Source organism: Ambystoma mexicanum, chromosome 1p (assembly GCF_040938575.1).
Source record: "Ambystoma mexicanum isolate Mex_15411 chromosome 1p, UKY_AmexF1_1, whole genome shotgun sequence".
NCBI lineage: Eukaryota > Metazoa > Chordata > Amphibia > Caudata > Ambystomatidae > Ambystoma > Ambystoma mexicanum.
Genome location: NC_090921.1, coordinates 116,690,180 through 116,707,000, shown reverse-complemented (window position 1 = coordinate 116,707,000; position 16,821 = coordinate 116,690,180). Strand labels below are relative to the sequence as shown.

The window sequence follows — 16,821 nt, the reverse complement described above, 5'->3', positions numbered from 1 at the left end:
AAATCAAATGCACTTCCCCTTGCAAGTGCAACCTGGTGTAGCTAAAGATATCATGACATGCAGCCACGCACAGCACGGAACTGGTGGGTACATTTATTTATGAAGCCTTCCTTGGTTTCTAGCTGATTTGGGGCCAATTTGGGAACCTGGTGCAGAAATAGGACCCCCCCCCCTCTCCCCTGTGTGTCCCTATGCCGCTAGCCTAGTTTTCTTGCCCTTCCAAGACTGTGGTCTGGAGACTCCAGGGGAGTCACTGTGTAAGGCGCAGTTTGACGTAGAACTGTCAACCCTCCTAGCTAGCGTGTCCACCATAGTATTAGCACTTAATGTGCAATCTAACTGCTGAGTTGAGATAAACCGGAGCAATAGACCTGTGTGATGCATTGAACTTAGGTTATGGATGGGAAAGGCTAAATGGCTTGAAGCCTGAGGCCCTTTATCGGGGAAGAGATGAAAGTTGACACTCTCAATCCCTTGACTCTCTGTTATGTCACAAGTGGATGCAAAGCTGGCCATATAAGTGCTGACCGTATTAGTACTGCCATCTGAGGTTTGGGGAGATACTACCTCTGATGTCTTGGGTGCCTCTAGAACACCCTCCACACTAGTTGGTAGCTCCACCGTGGCGACCCTTCTTCCATGAGCTTAAAAAAAAGATAAGATAACTTGTTTAGTGCCGCCAACTCAGTCAGGACAATGGTGTATTTATCCCTACTGATCACATTCGCCAAGTTTCCAGCTAATTTGGGGGATATATATTGCAGATGGACTGAAGGTGGTAGCTGTGCAAGGGGGACTAGTACATGACATGGGGCCAGACTTTGCAGGTGTGAGATGCCCTTCCTTGTGTTGGACTGCACATGTTGTGATGAGGTTAGTATCAGCACAAAGACTGCAGTCAACTCTCACATCTTCCCTGAGTTAAGCAAATCTATTGGAAATCGGAATTACATACTCAGATAGCCTTCCCTGCATAACAATGGCCACTTAGTCTGCACACTCTCCCTTGAAGCCTTGTAGAGAGACCCCTCAATGCTCACACCAAAGAAAATACAACCCAATAGAGAGAAAGGCCCAGCACACCTCTTGCAACGAGAACAAGGTTTATTTGCATAAAAAACAAATACGCAATGTGCCACAGAGTGCTCTGAGGAAGTCAACATGGGCGACAGTTTATAAAGAAAAAAGTGTCACAACTGACGTACATCACATAGGTTACAAATCGGCGTAGCTGGTTGGCGCAACCATATACATAGGCGGGCCTGCTCTATAGGGGATGCCAGGTCATTGGTGCCAGCTTCTCCTGTCCGTCTTCGTCTACGTGGGGTTCTTCTTAGCGCATCATAACAAAGAGGGCACTAAGTATGATAGTATACAGGGCAACACACAACTGTGTATGTTTTTTCAAAAGGGCAGTGAGTGATCCCTTAACCAAAGATGAACATTGGTGCACAGTGACTGTGGAAATACAAGATAGGTCTGAAAGACAGAATGATAGGTCGAAAAAGCTTTCTATCCCTACCTAATCCCTAGCATAGGAGCTTTCCTTAGGAAACCTGGTGCAACGCTTACAAAAAAAGGGGATAGGAAAAGATGGTAAAGAGAAATCATTTTTGAAAAATCGTAACAATTTGAGAATTGTTATATCTCCTGTATATCCCAAGTCACTGCTATCATCCTGAATGGATATGGGCGAAAAAGTGTTTAAAAAGAGTCAAACACCTTGGGTTGAAACATAAAAGGACAAAAAAGTCGACCTTCTACTTTGGGTCCAAATTTTTAATATCCCATAGATAGATCGAACCGTCCTAGGGTGGCTCTGATTTAAAAGTTCGAAAAATCAAAAAACTCAAGTGAGGTCCTGCAGTTAGCCAATGTAGTGCTACAACAGGTGTTTCATATTCCAAATGAGTTTTTTCACAACGAAGACACAGCAGCCCACAACATCCGTCCGAAAATTGCAATGTGTTGGACCGGGTGTGGGACAGATGAAAAACAAATTGGTGGTTATCACTGTTCAGTCAGCAGTTTCAACCACAGGGTGAATACTTTACCCTGCTTCTTATCACCATCGCAGGGAAGGTCGAGAAGAAAACCTTCCAGCTGCCCTGGGTCAGGTGTGTTTCAAAGATTTATACATTTCGTTGAAAATAAAGGCTGATATCCGTGTATGTCCAGCTACACAATGTCAAAGAGCGGGATATCGCTGTACAGGTTGCTTTTGTTTTTTGCCGAGGCACCGGCCGTGGAGTTGCTGCGTGATCCGGCACTGCGGCTCTTGTCTTAGCAGCGCCGGACCGCGCAGCATCTCCACGGCCGGTGACTCGGCAAAAAACAAAAGCAACCTGTGCAGCAATATCCCGGTAAAGTATTCACCCTGTGGTTGAAACTGCTGACTGAACAGTGATTACCACCAATTTGCTTTGTTGCTTGCTTTTTAAAGAAGACTGTCCTGATGAAAGGGGCTGTACTGTATATATACACACCACTGAAACCGGTAGACAGAGGTTGTGACATGGTGGAGGCCAAAATTAGCTCTACATAGATCATGAACAACCGTGTACATGTGTTTTTATCTGTCCCACACCCAGTTCAACATATAGCAATTTTCGGACGGATGTTGTGGGCTGTTGTGTCTTCGTTGTGAAAAAATTCATTTGGAATAGGAAACACCTGTTGTAGCACTACATTGGCTAACTGCAGGACCTCACTTGAGTTTTTTGATTTTTAGACCTTTTAAATCAGAGCCACCCTAGGACGGTTCGATCTATCTACAGGATATTAAAAATTTGGACCCAAAGTAGAAGGTCGACTTCTCCAGCATGGGGTCTGGCATGGATTCACATGCTCATGAATATTCCCCGTCGTCAGGCTGGGAATCCTCGGTAAAGAAAAAACCAGTATCAGTTTCGTTTCTGATCTGTCTTTCGTAGTAATAACCAATCACTGGTCTCTGCGTCATACTGACCACAGCCAATGACTGCCCTCTACCTAAGCACCGCCTCTGGCAGCCATCTTCAGATTTTTACCGCACGTTCATGTGTTGGGATCCTCGTGCTATTGCTCTCGAGCGTTAGTGCTATTTTTTCGCGCTTTTTACAAAAAACTTCGATTCTTTCGGTCAAAAGAGCCTCAAGCTCCACCGATCCTACATCCGATCAACGGGGACCCGTGTCGGATTCATCTGTGCCCCTCAAGGGTGAAGATTTCGTCGAGCTACACTTCGGAGGACTCCAGAAGCTTCTCAGGCCCTGTCTCGGAGATGGCCCAGGAGAAGGGAAGCTCGACGCCCGGAAAGCTGTTCAGGGTCTGCCCTGGATGCCAGCTGCAGAACGTCTTCAAGGAGGACGAACACTCTTTCTGCCTTTACTGCCTTCATGAGGACAAGACGCACGTGGAGAAGGACTGTGCGTTTTGCGGCAACATGTCGGAACGGACCATGAAGGACCGCCATCAACGTCTCGCCAACTGGCTGGAGGGTAAGAGCCCGTCTGGCGAGAAGAAGAAGAAATCCGAGCGGTCTTCTAAGACCTTTGAGGGCGCCCCGGCGACGGGGGCCCAACATAAGGCCAAGCACCGCGAGTCCGCTGGCACCGGGAGCGCCGAACGGTCGGGCTCTGCGGGCGCCAGGCAGGGCGCACCCTCCCCGGCACCATCAACCACGAGCCAACGCTCTGGGTCGGGTAAGAGGAAGGCCGAGCACCCGGCGAAGCTCCTGGAGAGGCCCCGGTCGAGCTCTAAGGCAGAGGAGGAGCGTGGCAGTGCCCCCTCCCTCAAGGATAAGGCGGTGAGCGCACCTAAGGTGGTGAAGGCCTTGATCCATCTGACCAAGCCCTCTATCGAAACGGTCGCGGCGGCCCTGGCTCAGCCTGTGGTGGCTGCACCAGTGGTGGCGACCTCAGGGCCCAGAATCTCCCTGCCTCCTCGGAGGGAGTCTTCCTTTGTGCCCATCGATAGGACCCCCGTGAAACCCTCCGTGGGGAAGAAGAAGGGGGGGCAGGGCGTCGTCGTAGAGTCGGCCTCAACCTCAGAAGAGGAACTGATCGAGGTCTTAAGCCACGGCCTAGGCGTGGAAGAAGGCCAGCCCGTCGGAATGGACCCCGACGCAGGTGACGACGACGACATCGTCGAGGATACCGACGGGGCCCCTGCTCGCCCGTCGGATTCCCCTCTGCCAGCGCCGCAAGACAACTCGGCGGCCATTTTGTTGGCCATACAGTCCTTATGCTCCGAGATAAGGACGAGGCTACCGTTACCGACGGAGGAACCTCTCCCGTCGGGGGATCCAGAACCGGGACCTTCTGGTGTTCCCCCTACCAAGAAAAGAAGGATCCATCCACCACCTCCTTTTCAACCGTCGCGCCCCTTCCAGCCCTCCTCCCCGTCCACCCGAGGGGATGATACGGGGACTGACACGGCAGCGACGGGTACGGACGACGAGGCATACGACGAGGATTTTCCGTCGTCGCCTCCCACCAGGGCCTCTCCGCCCGACGAGATCGGATCTTTCCACTCCATGATCTCCAGGGCTTCCGAGCTTTTCCAACTCTGCCCTGAGGAGAAGAAAAAGGAAGGCTTCCTTTATCAGCGGCGCGAGGCCAAGAGGAAGACGGTCCTCGCAGTGCCTCTGTTGGACGACATTTGGGATGAGGGCCTTTCCCTCCTCAAGAACCCTTCCACGACGCCAGCTAGAAGAGACCGGTACGAGAAAAAGTACCGGGTCCCGGACACGGCCCCCCTATGCCTCCGGGCGCAGCCTACCCCGGACTCCGTACTATGGGGCGTAGAGTCATCTCGTCGGCAGCGACGACGATTAAAGCGGCCAACGCCTTGGCTATCGTGGCCCGCTACGACAGGGAGCTCTGGTACAAGATGGCTCCCCTGCTTGATTTTCTGCCGGACGACAAGAGGGCGGAGGCCCTTGAGATCCTGCAGGAAGGTGAGGTGGCCTCGGACCACGCCATCACCGTGGCGACGGACATCGCCGACACTGGATTCCGCCAGCTGGGCAACGGTGTTTGCCTTCGACGTCGTGGATGGCTCAAAGCTACGGACTTCCGGCAGGACGTCCAGACCAGAGTCCTGGACATGCCCTTCGACGGGAACAACCTGTTTGGGAAGACAGTGGACGATTCCCTTCAGGCCATCAAGGCGGATACTGAGACGGCCCGGGCCCTTGGAGTCCTGCAACGACGGACGCCCTTTCGGAGCGGCGGAGGCAAGGGCGCCTCCAAAGGTTCCGGCGGCGGTTTCGCTTCCTACCGTCAAGCGGCCCGCTCGTCGTCGCAAGAGGCCTACAGAGGACGAGGCAAGTCTAGCGGACCCCGCCGTCGTCGCCAAGGAGGTCAAGGCGGCAAGGCCGCGTCCAAGCAGGATTGAACCGGCCTTGGGGTCGGGCCCCCACCGAAGCACCCCGGTGGGAGGCCGGCTGGCGGGCTTCGTCAGCGTGTGGGAGTCCATCTCCACCGACCGTTGGGTGCTGGACGCCCTGGCCCGGGGCCACGCGCTCGAGTTTCAAAGAAGGTGCCCGCGCGTCCCCCCCGTGGCCAGGAAAGAACTTCACGTCCCTCAACTTCTCCTGGAGGTAAAGGCGATGCTCAGAAAGGGCGCCATCGAACTCGTCCCAAAGAGGCTTCGGGGCTCCGGAGTCTACTCGAGATACTTCCTCGTGAAGAAGAAGACGGGAGGATGGCGCCCCATCCTGGACCTGCGACGTCTGAACAAGTTCATCAAGGCGCAGAAGTTCCGGATGGTCACCCTCCAGCACGTCCTGGGTCAGCTGGAGGAAGGAGACTTCCTATCGTCATTGGATTTGGAGGATGCCTACTTCCACATTCCCATCCTAAAGGGGCACCGCAAATTCCTCAGATTCGTGGTCCAAGGGCGTCATTACCAGTTCAAAGCCCTTCCCTTCGGACTACGGTCGGCACCCAGGGTATTCACCAAGTGCCTTGCACCGGTGGCGGCGCAGCTGCGCCGCGAGGGGATCCACGTCTACCCCTACCTGGACGACTGGCTCATCCGCGCCAAGACGAGGGAGCTCGCCGTGGTCCACACGGCAAGGACCGTCCAACTCCTCACGGACCTGGGATTCTCCGTGAACTACGCCAAATCCCACCTGGTGCCCGCGCAAGTCGCACTGTTTCTGGGAGCGAGGCTCGACACAGTGTCCCTTCTGGCCTCCCCGTCGGAGGAGAGGACCAGGACCATCTTGGGCAAGGTGCAACGGATGTTGGTGGCCGACGCGGCCAAAGTGAGGTCCATCAAGTCCCTCCTCGGGATGATGTCTTCCTGCATCTACCTCATTCCCATGTGCAGGCTCCGGATGCGCCCGTTGCAAGAATTCCTGGATGCGCGCTGGATCCAGACGACGGGCAGCTTCGAGGAAAGGATCAAGCTCGACGAGAGTTTCCGACGAGCGATACGGTGGTGGGGCACCCGCGCGCATCTGACGGCGGGCATGGACTTCCAGACCCCAGCCCACCAGGAGACTGTGACCACAGATGCCTCCCTGGAAGGGTGGGGAGCGCACACCGAAAATCTGCACGCAAGGGGACTCTGGCTCCCGACGGAGAAGTCCCTACATATCAACGTCCTGGAGCTCCGTGCAGTGTTTTGGGCCCTCAGGTCCTTCCTTCCGTCCCTCAAGGGCAAGGTGGTGAGGATCTTCACCGACAACACCACCACCATGTTTTACATCAGGAAACAGGGCGGAACCAGGTCCCCAGCGCTGTCCAAGGAGGCGCAGGACCTGTGGCATTGGGCCGTCGCCCAAGGGATTTTTCTGGTGCCGTTTCATCTGGCAGGGATAAAAAACACCATCGCCGACTCACTCAGCAGGGAGCTGCGCTCGTGCCACGAGTGGGAACTACGGCAGGATCTGGTGGATCGCCTCTTCCGACGGTGGGGCACACCCCAGATCGACCTGTTCGCGACGGCGACGAACACCAAGTGCCGGAGGTTCGCCAGCAGGTTTCCCCAGACGAGGAGCATGGGCGATGCTTTCTCGTTCCCCTGGGAGGGCCTGTTCCTCTACGCGTTCCCTCCCTTGCCTCTGCTAATCCGGCTCGTCAACCAGCTCAAGAGGTCACGGTGCAGGATGATCCTCGTCGCACCTGCGTGGCCGAGGCAGATATGGTTCCCGGACCTTCTGGACTTGTCAGCGTCCCCGCCGATCAAGCTGCCGGCGGACGCGGATCTACTCTCCAGGGAAGGAGGCGCCATCCTCCACCACGACCCGAAGTCGCTGAACTTGCAGGCCTGGCTCCTGCAGCACTAGAGTTTGGAGGATACGACATACCGGCCGATTGCAGAGAGGTTCTTGCAAAGGCCAGGGCGTCCTCGACTCTTAAATGCTACGGACACAAATGGAAGAGGTTCTCTGTCTGGTGCCACGCACAGAAGATTAACCCTCTACGGATTACGGCTCCCCAAGTACTGCCGTACCTGCTGACGCTGGCCAAAGCTGGTCTGGCACATGCGTCCATCAAGATTCATCTTGCTGCGATCTCCCGATACACCAGAACCACGGGCCGGACGTCCTTGTGGTCTCATCGTCTGGTGAAAGAGTTCATGAAGGGACTGTTCAGATCGTTCCCGCCGGTGAAGGCTCCGGCCTCGGCGTGGGAGCTCAACGTGGTGCTGACCAAGCTCATGGGACCTCCGTTCGAGCCTCTGCACTCGGCCCCGTTGAAGTTTCTATCGTGGAAAACAGCTTTTCTTGTGGCCATCACCTCCGCACGACGAGTGGGAGAGATCCAGGCCCTTTCCTGCAAGGCCCCGTACTTGACTTTCCACGACACGAGGGTAGTGCTCAGGACGCACCCCTCCTTCATGCCCAAGGTACCGTCGGACTTCCACCTCAACTAACCCTTGGTGTTACCTGTGTTCTTCCCGTCGCCTTCGTCGCCGGCTGAGAGGACTTTGCACTCGCTGGATGTAGCTAGAGCGCTGAAGTTCTACGTGGACCGCACGAAGGGTTTTCGGAAGACGTCACAACTCTTTGTGAACTTTGGACCTGTCAATCAGGGGAAGGCTCTCTCGAAGGCTTCCATCTCCAGATGGCTCTCCGGCTGTATCATGTGCTGTCACCGGTTGGCAAACCGACCGCTGCCTGGCCGTCCGAGAGCCCATTCCACCAGAGCGATCGCAGCTACCACGGCGTTCCTATCTGGTGTGCCCCTGCTGGACATATGCAGGGCTGCTACGTGGAGGTCGACGCACACCTTCACGAAATTCTACTGCGTCGACCGGGATTCCAGGGAGGAGTCCAGGGTCGGCCAAGCAGTGCTGCGCAACCTGTTCGCCTGAGGTGAGCCTGGTGAGGAGGTAAGATGCTTAATGTTGAGTTGATGTGATGCTTAATGTTGAGCCTTTGCCACCTCCCGTGGTTGTGCATGTGTGTACTGCTATGTATTCTTTATTCATGAGCATGTGAATCCATGCCAGACCCCATGCTGGAGAAGGAACAAGTTACTTACCTGTAACTGTTGTTCTCCAGCATGGGTCTGGCATGGATTCACATGCGAACCCTCCCGCCTACCCCTCTGCGGCTCTTCACTTGGTCATACTGCCACTTCACGTGCTTCCAAATCTGAAGATGGCTGCCAGAGGCGGTGCTTAGGTAGAGGGCAGTCATTGGCTGTGGTCAGTATGATGCAGAGACCAGTGATTGGTTATTACTACGAAAGACAGATCAGAAACGAAACTGATACTGGTTTTTTCTTTACCGAGGATTCCCAGCCTGACGACGGGGAATATTCATGAGCATGTGAATCCATGCCAGACCCATGCTGGAGAACAACAGTTACAGGTAAGTAACTTGTTCCTTTTTTGTCCTTATATGCTTCAACCCTAGGCGTTTGACTCTTTTTAAACACTTTTTCGCCCATATCCATTCAGGATAATGGCAGTGTCTTGGGATATACAGGGATATAACAATTCTCAAATTGTTACGATTTTTCAAAAATGATTTCTCTTTACCATCTTTTCCTATCCCCTTTTTTTATAAGCGTTGCACCAGAGCTACCTAAGGAAATCTCCTATGCTAGGGATTAGGTAGGGATAGAAAGCTTTTTCGACCTATCCTTCTGTCCTTCTTAGTGCATCATCGGGCGCACAGCTCTTTAATTGGCAATTAGACGTTACAAATCATAGCATGCCCTATCCAAGGCCTAATGTGCACCTGTTACTCCAGACATGGGCGCAGATGCTACTTTCCAGGTCACACTATCTTACAAACCCCAGCTCGATTCCAGACGCGCCAGTGCTGTTCCAGTAGTTCCCACCCCAGGCTTAGAAGTGTTACTTCCCCTCCCTGGCACATCACAGCACAAATCGCAGGGGCCTGGGATGTTCTGCTGTGATCTTACTGATAGATTGGCAATCTGTCGCGCTCTGAAACACTTGTGTACGAGCGCAATACAAATAAAATATATCATATATATCATATCACAATCTAACATCTTTATGGTCAGTGGTCTGAGACTTACCTGTACTCAGAAATGTTGGAATAGGGGCATCTGGGCACTATAACTTACGGTGTGGCCTGGGGGAGGTCAGAGGCTCGTGCCCTCCTTCACGTGGGTTAACTGCTCACAGGGAGCTCTCGGCCCCCTCATGGCCTTGCCGGGCACATTCTTTCAGGGTTACACGTGTTGCTGATATGAGACAATAGGAGTTTTATGAATCCCGTGGATTTGGCCCTTCCCACTGCTGCCCAGGTTACAACCAGCTTCTACATTCCCCCAGGTATTTGTATTTTTTGCACCCAGACCTATTTGCCTGGCTGTAGCGGAGCGCCAGGCCTTGATTTAAAGATGGCTGCTGTTTTCTAAGATGGTGTTTCATTTTATAATGCAATCTACACTTAATCACATAATATTCGATCTAAGATGCAGTTTCCATCGGCACCACCCGCAACCCTAATACCCCCTCCAAGTGTCTTCAGCACACGGTTAGGCCTCTGCTGCATTCGGAACCTCTTGCAGGCCTGGGACGATCACACACGCTTCCCAATAGCCTCTATTAATCGGCAACACTGCACCGTGCACTCCCCCCTAAACTCCCCCATTGCACATCATTGAAAAGGAGCTGGACAGTGCTAACCACGAGAGCACCGATTCGCCTTCACCCAAACTCGAGGTGTGGGAAATGGCAGGTGTGTTGCAATGCTTCTCTCCTCTCCGAGTGGTCGATTTAAAAATGTCAAAAGTATACAGCAGACCCTTGCTTAGAGTCTGAGTGTTGGAGAGTGTGGTAGTCCTGTTACTGTCATTGCCCCCCCCCGCCCCCTATAGCAGCACTGGGGTTGGTTCCACCTAGGGCAGTGGGCAAGCTCCTGGGCTGTGAAAGCGTTATTAAATCATCAGGGGCACGGCACAAGTTCAAGATGGAAGAACTGTTTCTTTGTCAGAGCTTTTTGTTTCAACATGGTAATTGTTGAATAGGATGAATGAATGAAAGAAAACTTCACTTTACAAATTGAAGTTGACAGTGACCAGACTGGTGTAGCTTTACACTCCCACTCAGACACTTAGGATGCAGCTCTTGTTTCCACCATTCCACCAACTCCAACGTAGAGTGCCATTTGGAGTTCGTACTACAGCTGCAGAACCTAGGTGTAAGAGAAGTTTTGATCACAGCAACACCCTGCGGGCTCAGTCAAGGGTTTAAGAAAGCTGGGGGGGGGGGCATGGCCTGGAGAGCATCTATTGCTGTAGGACCCCAGACCCGGTGAAGGTAACGGGTGCTTAACACCTGCACCGTTGCCGTGGGCTTTACCCTGCAGGCTCAGTCAGAGGTTTAAGAGGGCAGGGGTGGGGGCCTGTATGAGATCTGTTGCTGCAGGACACCGGACCCTGTGAAGGTAACTGGCGCTTAACACCCACGCCCTTCCCTAGATCATAATTTTGTTGGACTATCCCTTTTTCAGTTCTCTGTTAGTTTAGAAGTGTTGCAACATTCAAATTCTTGAGCTAACTCCAGCCTTTTAACTCACGCGCGAAGACCTTCTGAGAAGAGTTTGTATCACCCCTTCTTCTGGTCCAACTGTTACATGAAAATTATCATGTGGGGCATTTCTTCACATTATCACCACACGCTTCTTTCACATGTATCCCTCACCACAAATCCACCTACCACCCATGGACAATATGGCTGCCCTTTCCACAAATATTAGACATAAGCTGCTTTTTAACTCCACTGCTGTATGCATTATTAGAAGCGTGGACCTGCTGTCATAAAATATACACTTGTAAATCCACATGGTACTTCAAGATGGAAGCCCAAAAAACTGGGCCTGAGCCGGGCTCACTGTGGAGTCAATATATTGGAGGGAAGCACAGCTGTTCAGGCTAAGGAGGTGGAAAGATGTGGCAATGGTTAATACTGATTGGCCTGTCCTTACTTTAGGTGGTGCCCTTCCATACCAGTACCAGCCTCAAGGTCCACTGGATCCGAGTGGCATGCAGTACCAACCCCAGTACCAACCACAAGGACAGTCTGCTCCTAGTGCCATGCAGTACCAACCCCTAAACCAGCCTCAAGGATACCCGAACACTGGTGCTGGACATCCCCAGGGACACCCACAACCTGACCCACAGAGCTTTCTGCCTGCTCCATATGTGCCGGCGCTGCCCAACATACCACCTGGGCTGGAGTATCTGACTCAGGTGAGATTTTTCTGTTTCCTTTTCTCTATGCAATTGTTAGTATCTAAAGTTTCTGAACTTTACACTGTTCTATCTCTTTCAGCTTTGGCATGGTATGCCCGTGCCAGCTTCTGCATCCCTCCTTCCTCTGCAGGTTGGGGTGCAGGTCCCATGTGATCTTTGAACCCTCCTATATTTGTTAATTTCTTCACTCTACACCAAAAGTCTCTATTTCCATCATGCCTTCCTTGTGTCGGTCTCCAAACTCCTCTCTCTGCGGTGTCCAATTTATTCATAGATCCTAGAGGCCCCAGGTCGTGTTAAGCGCCTTTGGCAAGTCATGGTTTTCCGGTGAGCATCGTTCTGCATAGTGAATTTATTCTTTTTTTTATCTCTTACAGCTTAACCAAGTTTTAATCCATCAGAAACGTAAGTGCAGTGTTTACTTGTACTCCTCTCAGATTTCATGACATACACAAAACATAGGTATTGATCCAGACTAAATATTCAGATGGACGCATGCACAAATATGTACATGAGCCCACCATGACGTACCCAGAGCAAATGATGCGCCAGGTACATATGGGTGTGTGAAGAAGTAGAACATGAAGCCCTAGGCATGGGCGAGTCTCGCTAAACTGTCTAGCTGCTGAATTTTAACAGTAACATTTGCAGACTGGCACAGCTGAACTGTGATGACCATCTTAAAAACCAGGGCAATTTTGTAAAGTACATATAATAGACCCAGAAAAGAGAGAACATTCTGGGCACTGAAATCTACATTTGACAGAACAGAACGGCTAAGCCCACAGACTATAATGACTGGTATCATAGTTTTACATTCCAGATAGATTTGGGATTTCTTTAAGCTCTCTAATGACTGGCATCCTAGTCTTTTTAAATTCCAGATTTTGAGATCTCTTAAAACTCTAATGACTGATACCATAGTTGTTTTAAATTCCAGATAGATTTGGAATTTCTTTAAACTCTCTAATGACTGGCATCATAGTTGTTTTAAATGCCAGATAGATTGTAGGATCTCTTAAAACTCTCTAATGACTGGCATCAGAGTTGTTTAAATTCCAGATAGATCTGAGAGTTCTTCAAACTCTTTTGCTGCTCTTTTAGGGTTATTGCAACATTTCCAGGCACAATTTGTATAGTTGAAATACTGACAGTGACGTGTTGGGTCTTTTTCTGCAGAGTGTTTGGGTGCACTAATGATCTATTTTGATGGTTGCCCACATGGACCATTATTGGTGGGCTAGGTCTACATGCATTTTTTTACTTCTGTACCTTCCTCTCCTTTTCACCCACCAATCCTTTTGTTCCAGTGAATTGACTGCTCAATAGTATGTAATATATCACATATTGTATTTTCTTTCTTTCATTTCCTCTGCTTTCCCTGCAGCTGTACCATGCCCTGTACTCGCCCTTTATCAGAGAAATGCTATGAGGCTCTCTCTTCAAATCTTTTCCTAATCAAGCATTGGCAAAGCCAATCGTTCGCATTTGTAAAGGCATGGAATAGGCATTTCCCAGGCACTGCCACACTGTTAGTACTTGCCCATAAAATGGCAACACTTGGACAACTGTGGGATTCCCTGGGCATAGGCTATCAGTTCATGTCGAGCTAATACCAATACGCAAGCCATATATGTTGGCTTTGTGAATATTGTTTTAAACAGGACTGCAGTGCAAGGAGTAGATATCAATCAAGTGGCAGAAGGCACACTTCTTTGAGACACCAGTAGCATAGTTACAGCTGCAATTTAGCCACTTGCTGTTTAGAAATAATACTGGGAGGCCAAAGTTAGATGATAGTACTTGATAGAACTAACTCAAAGTGTTCCCAGAAGGATGTTGTTTGGGCTGCAAGGAGCAGGTAGTGGGTGGGGATGGCAAGAATGATTAGTATGGCCATGGGTAGTCGGCAAATAATCAAAGAACACACACAAGCTGTCTGCCCCTCCTCACATGCCATCTCTCTCCTCACTGTACTCCAATGCAATACTTTCAGCTTATAAGTGGCGTTTAAGCACCAAGTAATAGCAAAAACCAAAAAGGCTGGCATTTGACTGTTTTGCCAAAGACACCAGGGCCGTCCTGGAAAAAAACAGGTTATTTAGTCATCCTAAGGTAAGCTTAACTGAAAGCGGTGTGCCCATTTGGCAAAGGTTCATGATGTCCTGACCATATGACAGCTTTTAAGTCAAGGATGAAGCAAATGTGCACAGCCATGTGACTTCACAAGCTCTCACCCAATTTACCCAACTTTTGCTCTACATTTCAACTTTATATTTACTCTGTTTTTGTGGCAGAAAGCTGTGCACGAATGAGTGTCTGAATATTTATATGCCAATGCGTCAATTTCTAATGAGCATTCGCTATGCTCTTGATTAGAGTTTGCACCTATCTGACACTTTTTTCAAAATGATTGCCAAGACATTTGATGGGCAAAAAGGACCAAAATCCAAGAATAAGTCAAATGCACGAATTGTACCCATCCGTAGAGAGGAAGTTGATATCTGAAAGCCGCGTGGAGAAATTTCTCCCATGTCCAATAACCGAAGGAGCACATCGAACTACTCGGGACACCCCCTTATTCTTCCTATTCTGCTCCTCCACCAGGTGTCACTACTGTGCTGGCATTAATCATAATTGTGATTGATGCACAAGGTGATCATATGGCCTGACCGATTTTCTCATGACAGAACTTGCACTGAAATCACGATGAAACAGATGTGGGAGTGTGCCGCCCCTGTGTGGCGGAAGGAGAAGAGCACTCTGCAGTTCTTGAAGCCTTATGCCCAGCATGGTGGGAGTGTCGGGTAATGCCTGACCGGAAGCTGTCGGTGTAGGTGGTGGGCTAGTCCGCGAGTGCCACGCCTCATCTGCCACTCTTTTGCCATTGCAGGTCGAAGCATGTTCCAATGCCTCAGTGAGTACGAGATCTTAAATTCATTGAGTCAGAAGATGTTTCACGCCACGGAAGAGAAGGAGTGCTGGGGCCCCCAGATAGACATCCGGGTCTTCGACAACTCCCAGAGCCATGTGCTTCACCTCCTCTTGCCTTCGCAGTGTTGTAACTGGGTGCAAGAGGTGAGTAAACCTGGCCAAGTGCCTCTTCATGGTTGTGGAAAAACTCTAGGTTGCCTTTTATTCCAACAACTGTTTTACTGCATTTTGTGTGTGGTGCAGGGTAGGTTTTAGTACTGTCAACAAACGAATGCTACTGATGATGATGTAAAGTGTATGCCGCATAAAGTGTATGGCACAGCTAATAAATAGCCTGTCTGAAAGAGATCATATCTGAGGATACCTTGGATTTCGCAGACATAATAGGATCAGGGTGGGGCTTTATTTATGACTGGGCTGCTAACATGTAAGATTGAATCCAATTTTGGTAAAAGAAAGTCAATGTAAGAGGCAATGGAAGGGGTCATTACTTGCCATCAACTATGGCCCACACGCAGAACTAGGAATTGAAACTGCAGAGTGCCAGGAAAAGGAAATGAAACATTTTGGGGGTAAATCCGGTGTCTTAAAAATCAGGAGGGCTGAATTCATTTGTAATGGCGATAACAGAATGCTAGTTATTGGGCAATTGGCCAGAAAGCGTAGGTTTCAAGGGATGAGGGGTGAGGTGACTTCAGCCATGCAGAAATTCAGAGACCCTGAAGTGTTCAACACTCAGAAGGTTGAGAGCCTTACAACTGACATCGAAGACAACTATGTTTTACATTGAAAATGTACCAGGCTGGGAGCAAGGCTTAATCTGATCATTTCAATGTGGGCATCTTCAGCTACATTAAGGTTATGGAACATTTAGGGACCCTAAAATGATGACATTTTGGAGTCGAAATGAACTGCAGCTCACACTCATGTACTGGTACGAGGGAAGTCTTGATCATTTCTTGTGTCAAATATCACTGTGATCACACAACTATGTTCAGTAGTGGTTGTCATGTAACTGATATGCATTCAATTCTAAAGGCGTCTCCCATTTTTTCATAAAGCATAATTAAGTGCTATTTACACACTACAAGTTGACCTTTGTTCAATGTTCTCCCATCAAACAGCCTAATGGCATTTTCCATGCTCTGTACAACTCTCCAGGGTATAGACAAAAAGGAAACGCCCATTTTAACAAATCCTGGTAGTTTCACTTTAACTCTGCCATCCTCTTTCCATCCGCATTCTTCACAACATGTTTCTGTCATAATAGACCTTAAAGCTTAAACTCCTACTTACTCCTTGCTCCAAGAAGTACACCTGGATCTCTCCAACCATAATGGTGCACCTTATCAGACAGGTTCAGCATTGATCTGGATGAATCCTTCGATAAGACTCAACAGTAAAGTACTGTTCTGGCCCAGTTCGTATTTGGGTGGAGTGAGAAAATTAGTTGACCTTTTCGAAGGGGGTTCCTGGCTCTTCTTGCGTGACTTGGTGGTTAAGTACAGCCTAGTTGGTTGCACATATGGAGAGTATAGGTGTCACAGCAACCGGATGGTCACTGTGGCACAGATGGAGGAAGAGAAGCCGTCTACTCCATTGCGTTTTCACTGCCACCGAAAGTAGCGGTTTAGTTTATTTCCAATATAGTGCCCCCTAACACTTTGTTTCTTTTATAATCCGGAGAGCAGCTTGCAACCCCCTTTGCTTGGATTTTTGGGTGCGACTCTATTTTTCTGCTATCAGGTCCCATGTCTTGTCTTTTACCTTCCTTTGCTAACACTCCTGCGCTACCCCTCCTCTGCCTCTCTTCATAGCGTTATTTTCTTCTTGGAAGTTGCTCTTTTACTTTGCTGACCTCGCTACTCAGGGCACTCCTTTTCTTTCACTCCTGCTGTATCTTAATGCCTTGCAAGTATATACACACTCGCTCTAACTTAGCTTACAATATACTCAGCAACTGCTTTCGGGTTTTCCTTTTGCCAACATATCACTGGAACCCAACTATTTACTACGTAGTACCTCTCACTACAGCAAAGAGTCAATAATTGGAACAGAGGGTTGTTATGCCTACAGGCTTTTCTCTCTATATTTGGGAAAAGTCCCTCTTGTCTGCCGCTTTGTCCTTTTTTGTTAATATATATACAGTTAGGACCGACCCTATCTCTTAAAAGACAAACTTCGAGACAAGACAAAGACTAAAAAGGTATCC

General features: G+C 49.9%; 1 protein-coding gene across 1 annotated transcript in view; it reads left to right on the top strand.

The window, feature by feature from the left end:
- The window catches only part of LOC138566882 (phospholipid scramblase 1-like), a 184,900-nt gene that overhangs the window by 139,755 nt on the left and 28,324 nt on the right, over nucleotides 1-16,821 (top strand). The window contains exons 3-5 of the mRNA XM_069644603.1: nucleotides 11,413-11,672; nucleotides 12,053-12,080; nucleotides 14,569-14,753. Coding sequence (XP_069500704.1) covers nucleotides 11,413-11,672; nucleotides 12,053-12,080; nucleotides 14,569-14,753 — 473 coding nt within the window. The remainder of the gene's footprint in view (nucleotides 1-11,412; nucleotides 11,673-12,052; nucleotides 12,081-14,568; nucleotides 14,754-16,821) is intronic.